We start from the raw sequence: 25,674 nt of genomic DNA, 5'->3' as shown, positions 1-25,674 counted from the left end.
CGCGAGGCGCCTTCGTCGCGGTTTTCGGCCCCGATGGCGGCCCAGGTCGTTCACACGCGGTATCCCGGAGAGGCGGCACCCTCGGCCTCGGCGGCCGCTACTCTGGAGACGACGAGGCCCGGGTGAGATTCGGGTGTCTCGCGTCTGTGTCCCTGGGACCGAGGCCCGGGACCGGGATCGGGGAGCGGCTCTGGAAGGACCTGGGCCCTCTACTGGGTCGGGAGGCGGGCCGGGGCGGAGGTGGTCGCGGGCCCGGGACAGGTCCTGGGCTGGTGGGTGGAAACGGCCAGCTCGAAGCGGCTGTGCTCGGTCCCGGGCCCCCAGCCACCCCTTCCGCCCTCCGGAGGCCCCCCCCCGTCCTTCCCAGCCCCCCCATCCTTCCCAGGTCCCCCCCACCCTTCCCAGGTCCCCCCACTCCCATCCTTCCCAGGTCCCCCCCACTCCCATCCTTCCCAGGCCCCCCCCACTCCCATCCTTCCCAGGTCCCCCTCATCCTTCCCAGCCTCCCCCATCCTTCCCCGGTCCCCCTCCCCCCCTCCCCGTCCTTCCCAGGTTCCCCTCCCCCCCGTCCTTACCAGGTACCCCACCCCCCGTCCTTCCCAGCCCCCCCCCCCCCCCCGTCCCCATCCTTCCCAGGTCCCCCGTCCTCCACCTTGCGCCGGCCCCCATCCACTCCCCCAAACGCCATCCACCTCCCTGGGCCCCCTCACTGCGTTTCTGGACTGTCTTCTCCTTTGCTCTTCCCTCCAGTGTTACGGATGGCAGATCGAATCCTAAATTTTGTTAGAAATTTATCCGACCAAAAATAAGCTGTACACTCAATTCCAAAGTATTTTAAACCGTGTTGTAGCCAGCTTCTAATCTCTACCCCTCTCCTCCATTCAACACTTTTCAATAGAATGCTTTGTGTTCCTGCTGACCTCTGCTTAAAGCAAACACTTAGCATCCCATTCAGAATTACTTATGAATTACATCCTTAACTGTGTCAGATAGGGGGCATTGCCAACAGAGTGTGTGTTTGGGGTGGTGGTGGCAGTAAATAGACCAGTAAATAAGTGAACAAGATAGTTCCACATAGTGATAAATTCAATGAAGAAATATGACAGCTGAAGTGTGGTGGTCCAACCTGGAGTCAGGGATCCAGGGATCACAGTTCAAAGTGGGATAAAGTTTGGGAGAGCCCCTGTCCAAAAATTAAATAGCTAAAAAATAAAGGAATGTTTTAACAATACAGGAAGGCAGCAGGTAAAGGAAAAATGGATTTGTTAGATTTTTTTGGTGGAGAAGCATCTAATGTTGGAGCTTCATTGTGAATGAATGTAACCTTTAGCTTTCTGGGAAGACTGATGTTTGGTAGAATGAGTACTAACTAGCTCATCAAGTTGAAAGAACAGAAAGGACACTATGCTTGCCATAAAACAAGTGGTTGGAGATGAGATCAAAGGTGGGCAGGGGCCAGACTAGCAGAGAATCTTCTAGGATGAATATGGAGTTTGGATTTTTGCTTTTCATTGAGTGAAGGATGAAGCCATCTCTGGGCAAGAATGGAAGCAGGGAGAACTTTTCTCACTGATATGTGTTCTATAAAGGTTCCCTACTATTCTGTCCTGAGTTTAATAGCTTGGTGATCTTGCTTCTGCAGAATTTCAGATATGCTTACATTAGAGAATGACTTCTTCAATTCTCCCCCAAGAAAAACTGTTCGGTTTGGCAGTACTGTGCCAGAAGTCTTGCTGAAATACAAAAAGGTAAGAAGAGATGGCATGAGCATTGGGATTGTTGGCTGGAATACAGAGCTATTCTACCAAAGATAAGTTAGGTGGTGGGAGGTGGGGGTGGTTAGCAATAGAGTGTGCTTTGGCTGTGGGTTCAATCCCCAGTGCTTTAAAAAAAAACCCAAAGCCTCAGTTTATATAATACTGTCTATCAGTATGGAAATCAAGTAATTAGAGATTGTATGGTGCATTTAGTTAAGAAAAGTAATAAAGTATTTGATGTGTTTTTACAACTTCAGATGTCATATTTACTAAGAATCTTTTGTAAACATTAGCAAGTCCTAGAATAAAAAGCTGTTAGGATATTTTATTTTACTTTGTCTTATTTTTTGCCAGTCCTGGGGCTTGAATTCAGGGCTTGGGCACTGTCCCTGAGCTTCTCTTGCTCAAGGCTAGCACTCTACCACTTGAACCATAGCGTCCCTTTGGGCATTTTCTGTTTATGTGGTACCAAGGAATCAAACCCAAGGCTTCATGTGTGCTAGGCAAGAATTCTACCACTAAGTTATATTCTCAGCCCACATTTTGTTTATTTTTTTGTGGGTCCTGGGGCCTAACTCTGGGCCTGGTTACTGTCCCTCAACTCTTCAGCTCAAGACTACTACTTGAGCGACAGCACCACCGCACCTTTTCTGCTTATGTGGTGCTGAGGAATTGAACCCGGGGCCTCCTAATGCAAGGCAAGCACTCTACCACCGAGCCACCTTCCCAGTCTCCCTTTATTTTATTTTTTAAAAATATCTATTTATATTTTTGAGCTAAGATCTTGCTATGTATCCTAGACTGGTCTTGAATTCAATATATTTTTTCTGCAGCCTCTTGAGAACTTGGATTATAGTTGTGTGCCACCATGGCAAAACATTTTTTTCTTAAGGAATTGCCTAAACATTACTTTGAAAGAATAAAGTAGGGATCTTTGTGTTAGCTTTTGGTTCAAGTGATTCTACTAGATCTCAGAGATCTAGTGAAAGAGATGCTATAAATGGTGATGTTTATGTATAATATTTATACATTTGAATTGATACATATTAGTTCTCTTTTTTTCTTTGAGAATTTTTTTTGAGAATTTTCAAGGGTATCAAGAGTAGCCATACCTGTACTCTAACCCTCAGGAGGCCATGGATTGCTTTGGGCTACAATCAGATTCTGTATCTTCAAACAAACAAACCCACACAAAAGAAGAGCATCAATTGTAATACCCAAGTTTCAGTATACAAATATAGCTAAATATGAATGGCTTTTTGGGTACTTGTCATTTTTTTTCCCCCATCTGCTTCTACTCACATGAATTCTGTCAATTGTGTCATGGTTTTATAATGGCAAGGGATATGAGAAAGTGACAAGGTTAATTCCACCAGATGGTGAGGGATGTTGAAAGTCCTGCTGTTGATATTGCACAGGAAACCACAGTAATCATCATTTAACCCTCCCATTCTTCTTGTTCAGGGTGAGACGAATGACTTTGAATTGTTGAAGAACCAACTCTCAGACCCAGACATAAAGGTAGGTTGTAGTTGTGGAGTAGGTTGTTAGTTTGTACTTTGCAGGCTGTTCTGTCTTTCAGAGCTGGATCTTTTGCTCTACCGGGGGCTGTTATACTCCATTGAGGACATTTTATAATGGCTGGAAACTTTGGTTGTGACAAATGGGAATTAGGGGTGTTGGGTTGACAGGGATGATGTAAAATTAGGAAAACTTTTTTCCCCTTCAATATGTAGAAGTTTGAAAAAAAACAAACAAACTGGTGTTTCAACCCAGGGCGTTATGCTTACTGGGCAAAAAATGTTTTACCACTTGAGTCATACCCCTAGTCTCTATTGGCTTTTGGTTTATTTTCTTTTTCTTGCATTTTCTCTAGTTTTTGCTGGGGGCTGGCCTCTGATGAGATCTTCTTATCTCTGTAGCTGAGATTACAGGTGTAGACCTCCACACCCAGCTTTGTTTTGTTTGTTTTGTTGTGGTTTGAGGCTTGAACTCCGAGAGAGCTTTGTACTTTCCCCCCTTCTCCCCCCCCATGGCTAGTATTCTATTTGAGCCACACTTCCAGAGTCCAATGTTTTGCTGGTTAATTGGAGACTGTTTCCAGGACTTCTGTCTGGGCTGGCTTTGAACTGTGATCCTCTAGGTCTTAAACTCTTGAGTAGCTAGGATTATAGACACAAGCTATTAAGTCCCCACCCAGACTTGTTTCTCATCTACCTCTGACGTAGATGTGTCTGCCTAGAATTATTACAGTTGCTCTAGACGAGCAAGTCAGACTCATTATCTCCCTCCCAAGTCCCTGCCGCTGTAAGTTCAACTGTGTGTGGCTCTCCCAGGTCCTGAGCTGGGAGCCTTGGACTTTTCTGGACTTCCACCTTCACTCACTGAACCTTAGGGAAAAAGATGTTGGATCCCTCCCCACTTTGTTAGTGCACCTTAACAGTGTATGATCCTGCCGCCCCACCCCCATCCTCTCCAGAGGAACCTGACTCATATGACTCCAAGAGGGCATGTCTGGGCATGTCACTTTCTTTTCAGAAAAGCTTCACATCTCACTGCACGCCCTGTTCCCTAAATTTGTCACTCTTTACCTTATATCTTCCCGTGCAACTAGAGCAGATCCTCTGTCCACTGTGTTTGAGCCTGGGCTCTGGCTCCACTGCTTCTCTCCCTTACTGGCTATGTGACCCAGAGTCAGTTTTGTACTGCAGTACAATGGAGTCACTACCTGCATCATGGGGTGGTGGTCAGGAATGACTGAATTGATTACATGGCTTGGTTTGGGTGTTGTGTTGGTGGTTACTTCTGCTACTGGCATTGCTACTGTAATCTTCAGAATTCTTCACTCATTCAGACCCAGGTCTGAATGGTCAACTTATTAATTTTTTTTTTTTTTGGTAGTGGTGGGGCTTGAACTCAGAGCTTAGGCACTGTCTCTGAGCTTCTTTTGCTCAAGGCTAGCATTCTACCACTTGAGCCACAGTGCCACTACCAACTTTTTCTATTATTAATTTTTTTTTTTTTTGGGTCCGGTCGTGGGGCCTGAACTCTGGGCCTGGGCGCTGTCCCTCAGCTTTTCAGCTCAAGGCTAGCGCTCTACCACTTGAGCCACAGCGCCACTTCTGGCTTTTTTCTTTTTGCTTATGTGGTGCTAAGGAATCGAGCCCAGGGCCTCATGCATTCAAGGCAAGTGCTCTACCACTGAACTACCTTCCCAGCCCTATTATTATTATTTTTTTTTGTCGGTCGTGGGGCTTGAACTCTGGGCCTGGGCGCTGTTCCTCAGCTCTTCAGCTCAAGGCTAGCGCCCTACCACTTGAGCCACAGCGCCACTTTCGGTTATGTGGTGCTGAGGAATTGAACCCAGGGCCTCATGCATGCAAGGCAAGCACTGTACCGCTGAGCCACCTTCCCAGCCAGAGAATTTGTGATTTTGATAGCACTTTTCTTTGTTTAACTTGAGGATGAACAGATCATCAGCTGGCTGCTGGAGCTCCGCTCTTCCATCATGTACCTGACCAAAGACTTCGAACACCTGATTAGTATTGTGTTGGTGAGTTCGTTTAGTTAATATCACGGGCTAGTAAGTGCTTCTTGTTTTTGAAACTGTATATTTATCACTGTCTTCTCCCTTGTCTAGAAATTGCCTTGGTTGAATAGAAGTCAGGCAGTGGTGGAGGAGTACTTGGCTTTTCTCGGGAATCTTGTGTCTGCCCAGACCGTCTTCCTCAGGCCCTGTCTTGGCATGCTGGCTTCCCACTTTGTACCTCGTGAGTAGTTGTGCTCTGCTTATCAAAGCCAGCTCCTTCCTCCCTCCTTCCCCTTGTCCCATCCCTTTCCCCTGCCCTTCCTTATTAGAAAGAAAAGAGGTTCACAATTAATTTAAACTAATTAATTTAAATTAATTAATTTGGTTCTGCCTGAATGGCAGAGTCCTCTGTGACACAGGACACCAAGGCAAGGGGTAGAAAGTGTGTGTTATGTGTTACTTACTGCATGTGATTTTTTTTTTTTTTTTGGGCCAGTCCTAGGGCTTGAACTCAGGGCCTGGGCACTGTTCCTGAGCTTCTTTTGCTCAAGGCTAGCACTCTACCACTTGGAGCCACAGTGCCACTTCCAGCTTTTTCTGTGTATGTGGTGCTAAGGAATCGAACCCAGGGCTTCATACATGCTAGGCAAAGCACTCTACCCCTAGGCCATCTTTATTAAAGCACACTGGGGCTTTTGCCACCATGGATGTGCATGCTGGTATTCTGGAGGTACATGTCTCCTGTAGGGATGTCTAGGTCCAGCCTTGGTTTTGACAGGTTGTCCCTTGTTTTAATGAACCTCTGACAAAGTCTTAGAATTTATCTGAGATTTTGTAGCTATGTAAGCATTCTCTGGTTGCTGTACTTTCTCAAACGGTGAATCTATCATCATACTTGGCTTGGACTATGGGAAAAAACAGCTTTCCTGTATAGGCATCATTCTGTAGGTCCATGACAGATGAGTGACATGTGCTTCTTTTCCCTCAAAAGCGCGAGTGATCGTTAAGGAAGGTGACCTAGATGTTTCGGATTCCGATGATGAAGATGATAGTAAGTATAAGAGGGTTTTAAAGCAAAGCACACCCCTGGATTGTGGAGAACGTGATGGATGACTACAAAACATTGTGGGATCTGTTCCAACAAGTAGATGGCAACACATGTTCTCATGTAATTACTCCAGTTAATCTTGATGGCTGTAGAGAGGAATCTTGAAATTCTCATTTCTCTGATAGATTCCTCACTCTTGCTTTTAACTAATGATTTCAGCTTCAGGTTCTTGATTTTTCAGCTCTTAGTTTTGACGGTCACATGCCCAACTTTTCTCCTTATAGATCTTCCTGCGATTTTTGACACATGTCACCGAGCCCTGCAAATAATAGCAAGATATGTCCCATCGTGAGTATGCTTTTGTTACTTTGAATCTTAACATTTGATTCTGAAGAAACTAAATGGGCTGGTATATATCTATAGCTGTGTGCGTGTATATACGTGTACACATATATGTATGTATATATATGTATGCGTATACATATATACACACACACACGTCAGCAGTGGCGTGCTTGACTGGCTTGTGTGTGTCTGGGTTCTATCCTCAGCACCACAAAAGAGGAAAGGAAAGAAAATTGTAATCAGGGGAAAGCCATAAAATACAAGCGGCATCCGTATGGGCTATGTGTCATGATGCTGGCTGCATCATGTTGATGACGTCACTTTTTATTGAAAATAGTGCTTCTGTTTTGTTCACGTTCTTTAACCATTTTGAAAAACTTACATACCAGTTCTCCCGCAAATTTCCTGTGGTATTTGGAATTTTGCTTTTATCTTCAACAGATATGGTATCGAAATATTTTCACTGAGAAATCCCGATGTGTATTTGTGTCATGCCATATGAATAAGAAAACCTTTGCAGGTTTGTGGGTTTCTTTTTGGAGGGTAGATTTCTAGGTTGATTTTTTTTTTTGTTAACAAAGAATCCAAGTTGGTGTTCTTTTTGCTTTTTTTTAAAAAAGTAATATGTGTGGTGGGAAATGTTTAGACTTAAACTGAAACCCTTTTAAACTTTTATTTTTTGTTGGTCATGGAGCTTGAACACAGGGTCTGGGCTCTGTCCCTTAGCTCTTTTGCTCAAGGCTCCCACTTGATTATTTTGAGTTGCAGAACCACTTCCGGTTTTCTGGTGGTTAATTGAAAATAAGAGTCTCATGGACTTTCCTGCCTGGGCTGGCTTTGAACCATGATCCTCAGCTCTCAACCTCCTGAGTAGCTAAAATTCCAGGTGTGAGCTACCAGTGCCTGGCTTCTTTTAAACTTTTTTTTTTTTTTTTTTTTGTCGGTCGTGGGGGTTTGAACTCTGGGCCTGGGCGCTGTCCCTCAGCTCTTCAGCTCAAGGCGAGTGCTCTACCACTTGAGCTACAGCGCCACTTCCGGTTTTCTGGTGGTTTATTGGAGATAGGAGTCTCACGGTCTCTCCTGCCCGGGCTGGCTTTGAACCGCGATCCTCAGATCTCAGCCTCCTGAGTAGCTAGGATTACAGGCGTGAGCCACCAGCGCCTGGCTTCTTTTAAACTTTTAAAGGAGGAAGCTCCTCTTTTAAGTTGCTGTTAATATGAAGTTAAACCATTTTTTTCACCTTAGTTTTTAATTTAAAATTTTTTATTAGCATCTATTGTACACCATGGCCATTTTCTATTACTGTTTTTCATTAATAGATTTTTCTGTGGAACTATACATTTCTTTTTGTTTTGGAAGTGTAGGGGTTCTTGCCTGCCTCCCATCTGTCTGTGCTCTGGAATTGGGGAATGTGAATTTTCTTAGCAAGTGTAGTTTACATGCATTGTTTTGTTTTAATAGGACACCATGGTTTCTTATGCCAATACTTGTGGAAAAGTTTCCATTTGTTAGAAAATCTGAGAGAATACTGGTAAGAACTCTTTTTCACGAAGATAATGGGAATATTGTTTCACGTGATTGTCTTTTAAGTTATGCTAGTTTTTCTTAAAAGTTTTTTTTTAGATTTTAAATTTGAGACTTAAGATTTTGATTCTGGGCTTGGGAAGGTGGCTCAGTGGTAGAGTGCTTGCCTCGCATGCATGAAGCTCTGGCTTCGGTTCCTTAGCACCACATAAGCAGAAAAAGCCAGATGTGGCGCTACGGCTCAAGTGGTAGAGCTCTAGCCTTGAGCTGCAGAGCCCAGGGACAGCGCCCAGGCCCAGAGTTCAGGCCCATGACTGACAAAAAAAAAAAAGGAGTTTGATTCTGATTCCTTTCTTAGTGAGTACTGGGAATCCTCCATACCTTTTTCTTACTTGCAAGAAGTTAAGAGTCCATTTCAGAGGCATCGTTAGAGGCCTAATGTTGACACATGATAATCACTGGATAATAGCAGATCATATGTTCCTAATTGTAGGCATGCCTTGCCTGAGCAGAGAAAGCGGAACTTTTAGAGGCATGCAAATGGGGCTTGAATGCAGGACCTCATGCTTTCTCTTGGCTTTTTTTTTTTTTTTTTTGCTAAAGGCTAGTGTCTACCCCTTGAGCCATGCTTCCTCGTTCTGGCTTTTTTGCAGGTTAATTGAAGATACAAGTCCCTTGGATTTATCTGCCTGGGCTGGCTTGAAACTGTGATCTTTAGATCTCAGCTTTTGGTGTAGCTAGAATTACAGGTGTAAACCACCAGTCCCCAGCTTCTGTGATATTTACATCATCTGTGTGCTCCTCATGAATTCCTAGTGTCTATATCACTTTGTGTTTCCCCCCATAAGTGGTTAGAGGCACTAAGGAGGAGTTACTAACTTTTGCTCTTGTTTGTCCCACTGTGCTTCCCATGGACGGTTAAACCACTGCATCGCTAGGAAAATAGATGTCAGGCTGAGGGAGGAAGATCACTCATTTGAGGCTAGCCTAGTATATATACTGAGACCCTGTCTCAAAAAGAAGGAAAGGATACAGATACAGAAATTCTGAACGAATATAAGAAAAGCAAGGCTAACAATATTTGAGAAGTTATGCACTGTGTGCAGTTAGATGGGCAAAGGCTCCCGCAGGAAATGGGTGCATCAGCCCTGCCGCACCTGCTAGCCTGGCTCTGACAGTAACGCCAAGTGTTGATTTTTGTCTGTGTTATATACTTCAGGAATGTTACGTCCATAATTTACTAAGGATCAGTGTGTATTTTCCTACCCTGAGGCATGACATTCTGGAACTTGTTATTGAGAAGCTCCTCAAGTTGGATGTAAGTACTGGACAAACTTTTTCCTTCTGGTTTGCATTTATGGAATGATTGTGTTTGAGGTGCCATTGCTCCCTCCTCATCTCCTGGTCCTGCGTGTGGGTGTGCTGGGGCTGCAGCAGTCCTCTGGCTGGGCGCGGGCCTCCCCTTAGTCCCACGGAGGTCGAGTACTGTTGCTGAAGCTGCTGTGATTGGGATGAACTAGAGGCAGGGGTACTGGTGCTGTTAGGGTGCTGGCACTGTCGGGTGGCAGTCAGGATGGCATTAAGGAGAAGTGAAAATGACCTCTGATCATGCCTTTCTGCTAGGTGATGGGCGAGATGCTTATGGACTGTGTATGTGAGGGCCTTGTGCAGAAAGAGGGAATGGATGTTTGAGTAGTTCGTGTTGATTTCATATGCATACACAAGTTTGGAGTAAAGGGACTTGGATTTTAGTATTTAGTTCCTTCCTTCCTGACCCAGACCACTGGGAAGGTTCACCCCATCATGGTGGCGATGCCCACTGTGCTCATTGCTGTTCCCTTTGCTTCCCTGGCACAGGTCAGTGTGTCCTGGCAGGACATCGAGGATGCTGAAGAGGCTGCGGCCCACGCTCGGGTTGGGACGGACGTGGCCGAAGGACTGTTCAACATGGTCAGCTTTATTTTATTTTATTTTATTTTTTTGGGGGGGGGGGGGGTCCGGTCGTGGGGCCTGAACTCTGGGCCTGGGCACTGTCCCTCAGCTCTTCAGCTCAAGGCTAGCGCTCTACAACTTGAACCACAGCGCCACTTCCGGCTTTTTTCTTTATGCTTATGTGGTGCTGAGGAATCGAACCCAGGGCCTCAGGCATGCAGGGCAAGCGCTCTACCACTGAGCCACCTTCCCAGCACATACATGGGCAGCATTTTTAACGGCCAGTGGCCTATCCTCCTTTCCAAAGAGTCAAAAGTGTTCACTAGCCGGGCGCTGGTGGCTCACGCCTGTAATCCTAGCTACTCAGGAGGCTGAGATCTGAGGATCACGGTTCAAAGCCAGCCCGGGCAGGAGAGACTGTGAGACTCCTATCTCCAATAAACCACCAGAAAGCTGGAAGTGGCGCTGTAGCTCAAGTGGTAGAGCGCTCGCCTTGAGCTGAAGAGCTGAGGAACAGAGCCCAGGCCCAGAGTTCAAGCCCCACGACCAACAACAAAAAAAAAAAAGTGTTCACTAAACCTGAGAGTGCTTTCTGACCTGAGGAGGTGGCTGGGTGTCTTCCATGTTTACTAACCTTGCAACTATTTACTTCATTTTTTATTGAAACCTTGGGGGTTGAACCTGGGGCATGCTCTACCACTGAGCTTCCTATCCAGCTGTGGCATGCGTGCATGCGTGCCTGCGTATGTGTGTGTGTGTGTGTCTGTCTCCTGGGGCTTGAACTCTGGGTTGGGTGTTGTCTCTCAGCTCTTCAGCTCAAAGATAGCACTCTACCATTTTAGCCATTTCTGGTGATTTATTGGAGATAAGAGTCTCCACAATTTTCCTGCCCAGTCTGGCTTTGAGATGTGATCTTCAGATGTCAGCCTCCTGAGTAGCTAGGATTACAGGCATGAGCCACTGGTGCCTGGCTGCTTAAAAAACAAAACAAAACATTGTTAGTAAAAGTGATGTACAAAGGAGTTACAGTTCTTTCTAAAAGTCAGGTAAAGAGTACATTCACGGGCTAAGAATGTGGCTTAGTGGTAGAGTGCTTGCCTAGCATGTATGAAGCCCTGGGTTTGATTCCTCAGTACCACATACACCCACATACACAGAAAAAGCTGGAAGTGGCACTGTGGCTCAAGTGGTAGAGTGCTAGCCTTGAGCAAAAGAAGCTCAGGGACAGTGCCCAGGCCCTGAGTTCAAGCCCCAGGACTGGCAAAAAAAAAAAAAGAGTACATTTGCTTTTGGAAAATGTCACCCCTTCCTGTTTTCTCCCAGCCAGCTGTGGCTTTTAATTTGTGTTGATGGTACTGGGCTGTGAACTTTAGCCTGTGAGTTACTAGAAAAGTGCTCTACTTCTCGAGCCATACCTCCACTTGAGTGTTTTTGTTGGTTGGTTGGAGATAAAAGTCTTGGATTAGTCTGCTCAGGCTGGTTTCAAACTTCAGTTCCCAGATCTCCGCCTCCCGAGTAGCTAGGGTTATAAGAAGGAGCTCCTGCTGCCAGGTTCATCAAGCTTTGTATTGACAGCTTTTCCTCCTTCAAAGGATGAAGATGAAGAAACAGAGCATCAAGCAAAGGCTGACCCAGAGCTGCGAGTTCAGATGGCCCATCCTGTAGCTGAGCGCCTGGACATCCTGCTGGCTTTGCTTTTGTCCTACATCAAGGATGTCTGCTATGTGGATGGTAACCTATGGCATTGCCACTCAACACTCTGGGTATTCCCCACGCATTCCTTCTGGCATAAATCTGAACTCTCAACCTGGAGAAAGCTTTAGAGAGGTCTGCTATCTGCCACAGTCACACAGCTTCAGAAGAACAGACCTGAGATTCAGGCTCAGTTACATGGTGCTTCCAAGCCCTTGGTCTTTGCCTGTTGTGTTCAGAGCTAGTAGTGGTGCTTGGCAAGCTCTATGCAGAGCTGAAATTAGACTTGAATTGCTTGAGATGTTTAGACTGCTCTAGCCAGCACCAATGCGTAGTGGTTACCTGGCTGAGTGAGTTAGAGTTAGAAGTGGAAGGCCTTGCAGCAGGTCAGAACTGTTCCGAGCAAATCTGCAGGTGAAGACTTGACATTTTCCTAAGATTTAAGGATGAACTTCATTTATATGAAACATAAATGAAAAAATACGTTTTTGAAGTGCTGGCAGTCAGACAAACCCTGGGCCCCCAGATGCCAGGCACCAATCCTAATGACTGAGTTGTAGCACTAGCCCCACATACATTTTCTATGAATTTGAGAGGTCTAGTGAAAATTAAGTAAATTGTGAATATGTTCTTTTATTCTGCCGTACTGGGGATTGAGCCCAGGGTCTTGTGTGTGCTAGGCAGCATTCTACCTTGAGCTATGCCCTCAGCCCAATTAAAAACATATTTTATGCCATTCACTGTTTTAAAATTGTTTTTTTGGCCAGTGGATTTATCTGGTATTTTTTTCATTATTAACAGCATAACAAACCTCACACGTGTATCTTCAGTTATTTGCTTATGATAAATTCCTGGCAAGGATTGTGCTCAAGTTATATATCTGACTCCACCTGTAATCCTAGCTAGTCAGGAGGCTGAGAACTAGAAGATCAAGGTTTGAAGCCAGCATTGGCAGAAAAGTCCAAGAGACTCCACCTCTAATCATCAAAACACTGCACTGGAGATATGGCTCAAGTGGTTTCTTATTTTTTTATTTTTTTTGGGTCCGGTCGTGGGGCCTGAACTTTGGGCCTGGGCGCTGTCCCTCAGCTCTTCAGCTCAAGGCTAGCGCTCTACCACTTGAGCCACAGCGCCACTTCCGGCTTTTTTCTTTTTGCTTATGTGGGGCTGAGGAATGGAACCCAGGGCCTCAGGCATGCAAGGCAAGCGCTCTACCACTGAGCCACCTTCCCAGCCCCCAAGTGGTTTCTTGCTTTGAGCAAGAAAGCCAAGAGAAAGTCAGGCCTTGAGTACAAGCCCTACCCACTACCAGCAGTTTTTTTTTTAAGTAGGGGAGAGGCTATAGTCCATTATAAAGTTTCCGTTGAGAAAGGTTTTTGATTTTTTTTGATTTTTTTTTTTTTGGTCATGGGGCTTGAACTCTGGGCTTGGGCGCTGTCCCTGCGCTCTTCAGCTCAAGGCCAGTGGCCTACCACTTGAGCCACAGCGCCACTTCCTAGAAAGGTTTTTATTGCTGGGTGCCCATGGCTCATACTTGTAACCCTAGCTACTTAGGAGGCTGAGACCTGAGGATCACAGTTTAAAGCCAGTCCAGGCAGAAAAGTCCCTGTGAGACTCTGTTCTCCAGTTATCCACTTAAAAACTGGGACTGAAGCTATGGCTCAGTTGTAGAGCACTAGCTTTGAGCAAAAGAGCTCAGAAACAGCACCTAGACCCTGAATCCAAGCCCTAGGACTGACGAAAAGAAAGGAAAATCTGCAATCTAGCATTTTGTTTTAATCTTAGGTTACTGCATAATGCTAGATATTTGTGTGTTTGTAGTAATGGGTGTTGAACTCCAGGTTTCAGACTTCTAGGCTGGTGCTCTACTACTTGAAGCATGTCTCTAGTCTGCTGTTTTTGTTGGTTATTTTGGAAATGTTGTCTAATGAGTTTTTCTTCTCATTCTGCTCTCGAACCTAGATCTTGCAGATCTTAGCCTCCTAAGTAGCTAGGGTTTTGGGTGTGAGTCACCTGTACCAAGCTGTGTTGTTGATTTTAGTGAGGGGTTAGGGCCTCACTGCAATTAGGGTTGACCCCCAAACCTTGAATCCTCACACTTCAGTCTCCTGAGTGCTGAGATCCAGGCAAGTGCCACTTTGCTTTCATTGCCATGTTTAACATTGTTCTGCTTTGGGCAAATAACACTGATAGCTTGAAACTTTATACAACTGAGATGGTGAATTTTCTCTGTAGGTAAGGTTGATAACAACAAAACCAAGGAATTGTATCGTGATCTTATCTCCATCTTTGACAAGCTGCTGTTGCCCACCCATGCCTCCTGCCATGTCCAGTTTTTCATGTTTTACCTCTGCAGCTTCAAATTGGTAAGTAAAATGTCACTGTCAGTATCTTACTGTGTTTCTGTTTTGTTTTGTTTCGTTTTTCATTCTGCTTTTCTTAGTGGTAATGGCTTTAGAACTCAAAGCCTCATGCTGCTTCTAGGCAGACTCTACCACAGGAGCCGCACTCCTTTTGGCTTATATTATTTTGAACAGTGTCACACTTTTTACCCATGAGCTCTTTTTTTTTTTTTGTCGATTGTGGAACTTGAACATGGTGTGGGCGCTGTCCCTCAGCTCTGAACCCAAGGCAAGCACTCTATTGCTTGAGCCACAGTGTCACTTCTGGTTTTCTGGTGGTTAGTTAGAGATCAGTCTCACAGACTTTCCTGCCTGGGCTGGCTTTGAACCAAGATCCTCACATCTCAGCCTCCTGAGTAGCTAGGATTACAGGCGTGAGCCACTGGTGCCTGACCTACCCATGAACTCATTTATGCTCCTGTGTAACTGAGGTGACCCACATGGACCACCTTCTCTAGCTTTTTATTGGTTGAAGTCTCTTGACACTTTGCCTCTGCTGTTCTCAGACCATTATTCCCCTATATACCCACCTCCCCAGTAGCCAGGGTAGCTCCACCATGTCTGGCTTTGGTATTATTCTTGTCTGAAATTTTTTCTGGAGTTGAAAACTGGTGGAGTGAGACTCAGAGGTGTTTCTTTTCCTCGAGCTCATTTTATTGGTATCCCTAGTAAAATTCAGTTTTCATCTGGTCTGATGGGTGTTCTGCAGATGTCGTTCTGTCTTTGCTCTCTTTTTGGTACCCTTCACTTTTTTAGTTCAGTCTTTTCTATTAAAATCTCCTATGGAATATTTCACTGTTTATTTTCTTTATTCTTTCTGTATTGAAAGAATAGTCATACTTCAGAATTTTGAAACCTTGGGATTGGACTTTTTTTGGGGGGAAAAAAAACCAACAAGAAGGATCTGACTTATTTTTTGGGGAAAAAGTGCCAGCACAGGAGATTCTTTCCTCTTCTTTGCAGATGTTGTGTCCTTGTTAGAATAGTCAACAGAGAGTACCAGGAGAAGGTTGACCTCATCTGCCTGAACCCGAGTGTTCCAGCTTTTCAGCAGAGCCCTTTGCCCAAAAGCTCAGTGATTTTCCATGAACAGCATTTGTTCTTTACTCCATACTTAATGAGCCTGGCTAGGTGTAGCACGTGCAGGGACAGTGAGAGCCCCTGGGGACTCCAAGAAGTGTAGGTGATTCCTGCTTTCAAGGCGATGCAGAGCCTGAGCCACCTGAAGCACTGCTACCATGCACACTCCAGCTACGTCTCACACCTGCTCAGTCTCTGACATCCCCTTCTCTCCCCTCTACTTAGGATCTCAGAGCTCTGCACGTGCTAGGCAGCCACTCTTCCACCGGAGCCATCCCTCAAGTCTTTCTTGCTTTATTTTTTTTGCTAAGGTATTACGTGTTTGTCTGAGGCCATCCTTGACCATGATCTTCCTCTTGATGCATACCATGTAACTGGCATGACAGATGCGCCACTATGCTCGGCTTATTGGTTGAGATAGGTTACACTGTTGAGTTGGCCTTAGATTTCTGAGATCCTTCTGATCTCTGCCTCCTGACATGCTTGATTTTTGTTGTTGTAGTTGTTACTGCTGTTTGCTTTGTTCTTGAGATGGGTTCTTATAATGTTGCCTCATTTGTTCCTGAAATGCTGGGCTCAAGCAAGCCTTCCTGCATCAGCTTCCCTAGTAAGCAGTTAAGCTACAGGCACACATCGCTGAGCTGATTGCGCAGCTTTGATGCTGATGCTGAACTGGATCTGGAACCCACTGATTATTCAACACCCAGAACACCTTCAGTTTTCAGTAGTAGTATCTCCTGACCACTGCACAGTATAATTGAGATGCTAGGGCTTTTACTCTGTTGGTGCTTCTAATAGCTTACAAAATAAAAGATCGTGCTGGGCTGGGAAGGTGGCTTAGTGGTAGAGTGCTTGCCTCACATGCATGAAGCCCTGAGTTCAATTCCTCAGTACCACATACACAGAAAAAACTGGGAGTGGCACTGTGGCTGAAGGGGTAGAGTGCTAGCCTTGAGCAAAAGAAGCTCAGGGACAGTGCCCAGGCCCTGAGTTCAAGCCCCAGGACTGGCAAAAGAAACCAAAAACCTTTTTTTGATAGGGATTTGCAGAGGCATTTTTGGAACATCTCTGGAAAAAATTACAGGATCCAAATAATCCTGCTATCATCCGGCAAGCTGCTGGGAATTACATCGGGAGCTTTCTGGCAAGAGCGAGATTTGTTCCTCTTATGTAAGTAACCTGATTTTCCATGTTCTTAACATGCAAGCATTATCAGAGAAATATTGTTTCCCTTTTGGTCTATCTGTAAAGTGAAAATAAACCTATTCCTGCTTCTATGAAAGGTGTTGCTAAGCGTTGATTTCAGGCTGAGAATGTGGCTTAGGGGTAGAGTGCTTGCCTAGCATGTATCAAGCCCTGGGCTCAGTTCTTCAGTACCACATACACAGAAAAAGCCAGAAGTGGCACTGTGGCTCAAGTGGTAGAGTGCTAGCCTTGAACAAAAGAAGCTCAAGGACAGTGCCCAGGCCTTGAGTTCAAGCCCCAGGACTGGCAAAAAAAAAGTTGATTTCCAAGAACAGAATCTCTTGTTTGGGCCATTAGACCTCCTCCCATGTGAGGCCTTTGTCATCTGTCACAGGGAGAGGCATGGTGTCTTGGTGGTAGCACAGTGTTATGTGCTATTTTGATTCTTCTTGTAAGTTTATCAGTATGCACTTGAATTCTGAATCAGTTATGTGTTGGGAAAGAAAATTCTCTCAAAGGTAGTCCAAGACAGCTGGGATGTTGCTCAGTGCTCAGAGGTAGATAGATCCTATTCTCCGCATGCATGAAATCCTAGCTTGATTACCCAGCACTAAAAGAAAGGTGGCTAATAGAGAGGCCCGTTTAGGAGGCCATTTCCTTCCAGTGATGATCTGTGAAGATATTTCAATGGACAAAGATGCTGTTAGAAAACAAAAACAGGAAGTGGCGCTGTGGCTCAAGCGGTAGAGTGCTTGCCTTGAGCTGAAGAGCACAGGGACAGTGCCCAAGCCCAGAGGTCAAGCCCCACAGCCGACCAAAAAAAAAAAAAATTTATCAAGCCGGGCACCGGTGGCTCACGCCTGTAATCCTAGCTACTCAGGAGACTGAGATCTGAGGATCGCAGTTCAAAGCCAGCCCGGGCAGGAAAGACCGGGAGACTCCTACTCCAATAAACCACTAGAAAACCGGAAGTGGCGCTGTACCTCAAGTGGTAGAGTGCTTGCCTTGAGCTGAAGGGCTGAGGGACAGCGCCCAGGCCCAGAGTTCAAGCCCCACGACCGACCAAAAAAAGAAAGAAGAAAACAAAAACAAAAAAATGCCAGGTGTTGGTGACTCACACTTATAATCTTAACTACTTAGGAGACTGGAGATCTGGGGATTGTGGATTGAGGCCAGCCTGGCAGGAAATTCTGGGAGACTCTTTGTAGTTAACCTAAAAAAGTTGGAAGTGGAGCTGTAGCTCAATGGCAGGACACACTCAGGTACAGCGCCAATGCCCTGAGTTCAAGCTCCAGGACTGGCCAAAAACAACAAAAACCTTTCCTAACAACTAAAAGTCTTCTGGCTTGAATTGTTGACCATCGGAGTTCATCACAATCCCTGGGAAGCAGGGATACTGAGCTGGCCACCTTCCTCTTGTCAGATGTTGGTAAATGAGCTTTGCTTTTTGTCCATAGTGCTAAGGGACCAAGCTCTACCCAAGAACCCTTCTGAGTTGATTAGGAGGAACTGGCCTCTCTCCCTTGGGATGTTCTAGGAGCCTCCTGTAAGCACTGTCTTCCTACAGGCTCCGCCCCTTTCCATCTTCTTCTCCACCTGCACTTTGGTGCTGGAGAGTGAGCACACTAGGCAGGCTTACCACTGAACGACAGCCCCACCTGCAGAGGCACTGAAGGAGGCCCCTGGAGTTCTCCTAAAAAGTTAAAGGCAACCCACGGGGTATGTGTGTGGTAGCTTGGTTACAAAGCGAGGCAGCTGACGTGAGTGTGTCTTCTCTCCAGCACCGTGAAGTCATGCCTGGATCTTCTGGTTAACTGGCTGCACACGTACCTTAATAACCAAGATTCGGGAACAAAGGCTTTTTGTGACGTCTCTCTCCACGGTCCATTTTACTCAGCCTGCCAAGCTGTGTTCTACATGTTTGTTTTTCGACACCAGCAGCTTTTAAGTGGAAACCTGAAGGAAGGTTGGTGCTCTGGGCCTTGGTCTGGGTTTTCTCTCTTGGACCTGTGGGTGCGCCCTTCCTTCGGCCTGGGGAAGGCCATTCCCTGCTTCACTGAGACAAGGCCCCGCCAAGGCCTGTGCTGCAGCAGCCGGGAGCTGCAGCTCAAGTCCTGCGTAGTTTGTTAGTTGTTTCTTCTAAACCAAGCTTCTCCACCTTCCTCTATTAGTATTTTGCCCTGACTAGTTGCTGTGTGTGTGTGTGTGTGTGTGTGTGTGTGTGTGTGTGTGTGTGTGTGTGTGTGTGTGTGTGTGTGTGTGTGTGTGTGTGTGTTAGGACTGGCACAAATACCTCTCCTCCCCACACCTGAAAAACAAAAAAAAGGGGGAAGAGGGAGGGAGAGAGAAGTCCAGGCGTAGTTGAGCCCTTCGCGTTGCCGTGCGGCCGCTGTTTGTCTGCTGTGGCCATGGCTGTGATAAAGGCAGCCTCAGCCTGTGCTGAGCATGCGTACCGTGAGCCCAAAGCCACATGGCGTCCCAGCCCCCCAGGGCAGCCAGGTAGGGTGGTGCATGCCTGCGGTCATCCCAGCCTGTGGAGGCTGGGGGAGGAGGATGGAGGTAAAGCCCATTGGGGTGAGGCCACCTCAACAAGGAGAAGCAGTTTTCTCTCCTCAGCACAGCTGCCTTAGCTTGGGCAGGCCCGTGAGCCTGGGGAACAGCTGCGTGGAGCTTTATTAAGGAATTTCTGCGCACACACGTTTGAAAATGACTTTCTCCTGTGGTGTTGGTTTATTAGCTCATGCTAAGTACTTGTGCTAAGTACTGAGCCCTGAAGCTTTTTTTTTTTTTCTTCTCCAAAGGTTTGAGGTATCTTCAGGGCCTGAATTTTGAGCGGCTGGTGATGAGCCAGTTGAACCCTCTGAAGATCTGCCTGCCGTCTGTGGTGAACTTTTTTGCTGCTATCACGAAGTAAGTGGCGCTGATGTGCAGGGAGTGTGCGAGGCCGCCGCAGGGCGGTGTGACGGGTGTGAGCCGTCCTGTTGTGAGCTCCCAGTCACCTTTTAAACGTCAAAGGGAGAACGGACCGGCTCCCGCAGCACAGACGCGCTGCTGCCATTGCTCTCTCTGCGGTGTCCCCAGGAGCTGCTGCGGGTTTTGGTCGGTGGGGACGGTTCCAAAGAAGATGGCACTTGGGCTGCGCAGTGCCCGCGTGGTAGGGAGTAAGGCGTGCCTGCAGCTTCCTGGCCTCAAAGGCCCGAGCCGCCCGCGCCTGCTGGCTGGGCGTCAGGCTCTGCTCTGAGCACCTGCGTGCAGCACAGCTCATGGCTGTATCGGGGAGATGCAGGCACAGCCCGGTTCATTCCTTGCCTGAAGTCAAAGGGCTGGAAGTGCTTAGGGCGTGGGAGCACCCCCTCCTCTCCCTCAGTCTGGCTTCCTGGCCAGCACTGAGCAGGGTTCAGACTTAGGGCCTTCCATGAGCTGGACTGTCACTTGGGCAGCTGCTGCTGTCACTCAGCCCTGGTGGCACCCAGGCCCTAGTGCCCTGTGCGGGACCTCAGCAGTGACTACGCCTTCCAGTGGAGAGCACCAACCAGGGCTGCGGCCTGTGCAGTGCCTGCTGGGCTTCTTTCCCGTGCCTTTGGAAGGAAACGCCTGTGGCCAGGGCTCTATTTTCTCCCCTCCTCTCCCTTTCTCTCCCCTTCCCTTGTCCCACTGGTATGGGCCTTTGTGCCATCTGTCTCCTTTTCCTTCAAGGTTGTGGCTCTACTAGTTGAGCCACACCTCCCCTTTCAGCTTTTTGCTGGTGAGCGGGACATAAGAGTATCATGGACTTCCCTGCCAGACTGGCTTTGAACTACTGTCCTAAGATCTCAGCATCTGGCATAGCTAAGGTTGCAGGTGTGAGCCACTGGTGCTGGCATCTGCGTTTCTGAGACCCAGTCCTCCTGCGTCCTGCCCCCAGCACAGTCTCCATCCCCGCCTCAGTAACTTCGCAGGTCCTTCACACCAAGCCTGTCAGAAAGCGGACGCCTGTCTAGTGATGCGAGCCGGGGTTGCCTTGCAGACACGGTGTTCACGCTGCCTCCACGCAGGCCTCATCTGCTCAAGTGATAGCAGCTGTGTCCCGCCCCCTAGCCGGCTGCGGAATGCTGTCCAAGAGTGCCACTTGCCATTGGTTCACTTCCTACGTCATACAGTTGTCACACGTGTCCTGTCTGTGCAAGGGTGAGGACAGCGTGTAACTGTCTGCTGTTGGGTTTTGGTGTCCACAGTAAATACCAGCTGGCCTTCTGCTACACCATCATTGAGAGGAACAGCCGCCAGATGCTGCCGGTTATCCGAAGTTCCGCCGGAGGGGACTCCGTGCAGACCTGCACCAACCCACTCGACACCTTCTTCCCCTTCGACCCCTGCATGCTTAAGAGGTCTGACCTTTGCCCAGGGATTGCGGCCCCTTCTGTTAGCCACGCTCGCCTTGCACGGGGACACGGGCCTTTTGTGTAAGGGGCCGGGATGGAGTGGCCACGGAAGGGGCTGCCTTCTCTGCGTAATTCCTTTCATTTATTATTATTATTATTTTTTGGGTCCGTTCGTGGGGCCTGAACTCTGGGTCTGGGCGCTGTCCCTCAGCTCTTCAGCTCAAGGCTAGCACTCTACCACTTGAGCCACAGCGCCACTTCCGGCTTTTTTCTTTTTGCGTATGTGGTGCTGAGGAATCGAACTCAGGGCCTCTGGCATGCAAGGCAAGCGCTCTACCACTGAGCCACCTTCCCAGCCCTGCGGAATTCCTTTCAAAGCCAGTGCCATGTGCCACTGGGCTGTGGTAGGAGCCACAGGCCAGTCTTCGTGGTTGACACCCTTTCTCACTAGCAGCACAGCTAGCTGAGACGGTCTGGTCCCAGCCTTGATTGTGGAGATCAGATGAGCTGACTTTCCTAGGCTCATTTTCCACAGGCTCCTAGGGCCAGGGCGCACTGTGGCCCCTGTGCTGAAGTGGGAGAAACAGCATGTGAAGAACCCCATTGTGAGTGGAGAGAGGACCCCTCACAGTGCTTACTTACCTAGAGTAGTGGCCAAGTAGCGTCCACGCTGTGGCCTTCACTGCCAAGAAAGCAAGCATGTTCTGGCTGTGTTGGTGTACTCTACTTGACGTTGACGCATGTCCTTGTTGACAGGTCGAAGAAGTTCATTGACCCCCTGTACCAGCAGTGGGAAGACATGAGCGCTGAGGAGCTGCAGGAGTTTAAGAAACCCGTGGCAAAGGTGAGGCGTTCAGGAGCAGCACGCTGGGTGGGCCATTCTGAAAACGTTAAAAGTGTGTGGCTAAGCGTGGTAGGCACACATTCTGGAGATTTCCACCGCAGCCAAGAGTAGGGCTTGGTGGTATGCACCCATCATTCCGGCAACAAAGGGAAACACAAATAGGGGGATCGCAGTCCAGGCCTACAGCAGCAGTACCGGCTCAGACACAGCTCTCAGAGTGGCTCAAGTGGTAGAGCACCTATATGGCAAACGAGGCCCTGGGTTCAAACCCCAGTGCTGAATTTTTGATTAGCAAAATGCTTTGCGTACTGGTTTTGGGAAACAGTTCATTGAAAATAAGCTGTAGCCACGATTCCAGGTGTGAGCCATCAGCACCCAGCAAGGTTTTCTTAAAATGGTGCTCAGCTACTGTGAAGCCACATTTCCAACCCATCTTCTAGAAAGTTGTTTTTTTTTTTTTTTGTCGGTTGTGGGGCTTGAACTCTGGGCCTGGGCGCTGTCCCTCAGCTCTTCAGCTCAAGGCGAGCGCTCTACCACTTGAGCTACAGCGCCACTTCCGGTTTTCTGGTGGTTTATTGGAGATAGGAGTCTCACGGTCTCTCCTGCCCGGGCTGGCTTTGAACCGCGATCCTCAGATCTCAGCCTCCTGAGTAGCTAGGATTACAGGCATGAGCCACCAGCGCCCGGCTTCTAGAAAGTTTTTATTGTATTTTCTGTTTTGGGAGCTACCTGCCCTCTTGGAGCTTAAAATCTCTTTGAAAGTCAAATCTCAGACAGATGAGCATTTTTGTGGGTGATTTATAACAAAGGTTCTAGTCTTTCAAAAGGAAGACTTTCTTCATCGCATGCCCCAAGACCTGGCATGGTGAGGGGCAGGGCAGGGGGTGTAGGATGGAGGGATTGTCACGGGCACTTGTCTTCCTGACGCTGAGTTTTCTGTGCAGATGGCAGTGGAAGATGAGGATGACGATTTTCTGAAAGGCGAAGCGGCACAGAGTGAAGCCACCATCGGGCTCACGCCGAGCTCCTTCGATGCCCACTTCCGCAGCCCTTCCAGCAGCGTGGGGTCGCCCCCCTTGCTGTATGCGCCAGGCCAGTCCCCAGTGGTCTCGAGGATCTGTGACTGAGGCTCGCTGTCCTTCGAGGGAGGCTGTCCGGCTCCTTTACTAGAGCCAGCGCATGCCACGGGCGTTGCAGGTCCACGAGTGTGTGGAGTGTTGTCTCTTCCTTTGGTTCTCTTCAGATGAGAGGCAAAGACTTGAGTGTCCAGCGTGTGACCCGGGACAGGGGGTTCAGTGGGAAGTGCGTGTTGGTCTTTAATGTGTACGTGGCTTGTTATGTGATTAGTATCGTGGGCCCCGGGAGTTTCAGCGGGTGACTGTTTCCACATGGGTTCCTGTCGGAAGCCCCAGGCTCCGCTGGCCTGACCGGTGACAAGGCCTTTAGGTCGAGCCCTCCCTGGGAGGACTTGGGAGATCTGTTCCTTTGCTCCCCGCTGTTTTGTGTGCTGGGAAGCTCACAGTATGAGCTGGCATGGAAGGAAGTCTGAGACTGCAGAGGCCGGAGGAGCAGCAGGGAAGGGGAGAGGACTGCAGTCCCGGCAGTAGATGCTGTGCAGTACAGGAATGGGCTCCTGCTGACCGGAAGTGGCCTGCCAGTCAGGAGCCGCTTCCTGCCCGTTACACTGGGTTCTTTTGGCCTGGCATCAGTTGGTTATTTTGAGAATTTTCTTTGTCCAAACAGGAAAACAATCTTCTCGATTGTTTGGTGGCCAGTGTTGCTCGTTTGTCCTCAGTGTGGGTGTGACGTTCGGCTGTTGCTTATAAAGCCCAGGCTTGTTTACTTGTTTATGTATTTGTGAAAATGGCCACTTTTATGCCTATTTATTTTTCTCTACTTGTATTTATTTAAAATGGAGCAATATTTTCTTGATCCACAGATATTTTGTAATGAACCACTTGCTCTTCTCCAGGGCTATGCTTGCTCTTCTGTCATTACGTTGACTGCAATGTGGGATTTCAATTCCAGTCTGTAAATAACCTTTTTGAAAAAAAGAAATTTGTATTAAAAAGTCTTTTGGGTAGTGGTGATTATCTTTGGTGGCTTGTGGAAAGTCACTTGAGAGCCTTAGGTTCTCTTTTTAACTGCTGACAAAAAGATAGCCTTTGTGTACAGGATAAAACACAACGCAGAAGGAGGGGATGGGTCTTCAGACTTAGGAAGTAGTTAATAGTGTACAAGGTTAGGTTTACAAATAAGTGTTCAACTTCAAAGGGGGTTGACTACAGTAGCTATTGTGAAAATAATGCAATATTTAATCTGAAATTTTCATTCATATGCCAATAAATGGGGTTGTCTTAATAAAGATGTTTCACATAAATGTTCTTAGGATTTCTGGGTTTGCTTTAAAAACAAATTGTAAAGCTGGTTTGGGGTGCTAATGCACAGTTTCTGCATGGGAAAACAGCTCCCAGACTCTGCTGCTGCTTTTTTTTTTTCCAGTCATGGGGCCTGAACTCTGGGCCTGGGCGCTGTCCCTCAGCTCTTCAGCTCAAGGCTAGCGCTCTACCACTTGAGCCACAGCGCCACTTCCGGCTTTTTTTTCTGCATATGTGGCCCTGAGAAATGGAACCCAGGGCCTCATGCATGCAAGGCAAGCACTCTACCACTGAGCCACCTTCCCAGCCCCCGGCTCTGCTTCTTGAGGGAAAACTGCCCTGTTCAGAATCAAAAAACACAAACTAGTGAATGTGGTCCACCGGTCTTAGTGTCAGCAGCTCTGAGCCAAGAGGGACAGGCCTGATCATGTCGGCACCGTGCTGGCAGGGTGGTGGCGCGCAGCTGCATTCCCAGCACTTGGACTGCTGAGGCCGGGGAATGGAGGGGAGTTCAGGCCGGACTCAGGTTTCCCATTACATGCTTTGAAGGAATGGGTGGGGGGTAACGAAATCTCCTTGGAAGAGGATACGAATTTTAACAGGCAAGGGGCGGGGGGGGGGGGGGGGGGCTGCACGAAGCACGGGCCAGTACTGAGGCTTGAACTCGGGTCAAGGCTGGTGCTCTACCACCTGAGCCACAGGGCGCGCTTCAAGCCAGCCTTGGGAGGGCCTTCAGGTTCCGGCCCCTGTGAGAGTCACCTACGAGGTGCCAGCCGGTGCCAGGGCCCGGCCCCCGCAGCCCCACGCGCCACCTCACCGCTGGGAACCACCGCGCCAGCCGCGCGGGCCGGACGTGTGGCGAGCTTGGGAGTCACCGCATGCTGCGGCCTCCCGGCACGGAGCGGGGTGTGCGCACGGCGCGCGGGGCCGGACGGGCTGAGGAGCGGGGTGCGCACGGCGCGCGGGGCCGGACGGGCTGAGGAGCGGGGTGCGCGCGGCGCGCGGGGCCGGACGGGCTGAGCAGCGGGGTGCGCGCGGCGCACGGGGCCGGACGAGCTGAGCAGCGGGGTGCGCGCGGCGCACGGGGCCGGACAAGCTGAGCAGCGGGGTGCGCGCGGGGCCGGACGGGCTGAGCAGCGGGGTGCGCGCGGCGCACGGGGCCGGACGAGCTGAGCAGCGGGGTGCGCGCGGGGCCGGATGGGCTGAGCAGCGGGGTGCGCGCGGCGCGCGGGGCCGGACGGGCTGAGCAGCGGGGTGCGCGCGGCGCGCGGGGCCGGACAGGCCGAGGAGCGGGGTGCGCGCGGGGCCGGACGGGCTGAGCAGCGGGGTGCGCGCGGGGCCGGACGGGCTGAGCAGCGGGGTGCGCGCGGCGCGCGGGGCCGGACGGGCTGAGTAGCGGGGTGCGCGCGGGGCCGGACGGGCTGAGCAGCGGGGTGCGCGCGGCGCGCGGGGCCGGACGGGCCGAGGAGCGGGGTGCGCGCGGGGCCGGACGGGCCGAGCAGCGGGGTGCGCGCGGGACCGGACGGGCTGAGCAGCGGGGGTGCGCGCGGCGCGCGGGGCCGGACGGGCTGAGCAGCGGGGTGCGCGCGGGGCCGGA

General features: G+C 48.9%; 1 protein-coding gene across 1 annotated transcript; it reads left to right on the top strand.

Annotated features, from left to right (window-relative positions):
- On the top strand, positions 1-24,079 carry Rrn3 (RRN3 homolog, RNA polymerase I transcription factor). Its single transcript, XM_042698382.1, has 18 exons — positions 1-122; positions 1,643-1,748; positions 3,222-3,278; positions 5,221-5,310; positions 5,398-5,527; positions 6,278-6,337; positions 6,619-6,682; positions 8,141-8,210; positions 9,423-9,521; positions 10,061-10,153; positions 11,728-11,866; positions 14,063-14,193; positions 16,349-16,479; positions 18,276-18,460; positions 19,296-19,404; positions 20,709-20,861; positions 21,612-21,699; positions 22,644-24,079. Exons 1-18 carry the CDS (start codon positions 34-36, stop codon positions 22,824-22,826), a joined length of 1,977 nt encoding a protein of 658 aa, XP_042554316.1. The 5' UTR covers positions 1-33; the 3' UTR covers positions 22,827-24,079.
- Positions 24,080-25,674: the final 1,595 nt, after the last annotated feature.

The sequence above is a fragment of the Dipodomys spectabilis genome, unplaced genomic scaffold (assembly GCF_019054845.1).
Source record: "Dipodomys spectabilis isolate Male_0828 unplaced genomic scaffold, ASM1905484v1 ptg000231l, whole genome shotgun sequence".
NCBI lineage: Eukaryota > Metazoa > Chordata > Mammalia > Rodentia > Heteromyidae > Dipodomys > Dipodomys spectabilis.
Note: the sequence above shows the minus strand (reverse complement) of the source record. Positions and strands in the feature narration are given on the sequence as shown.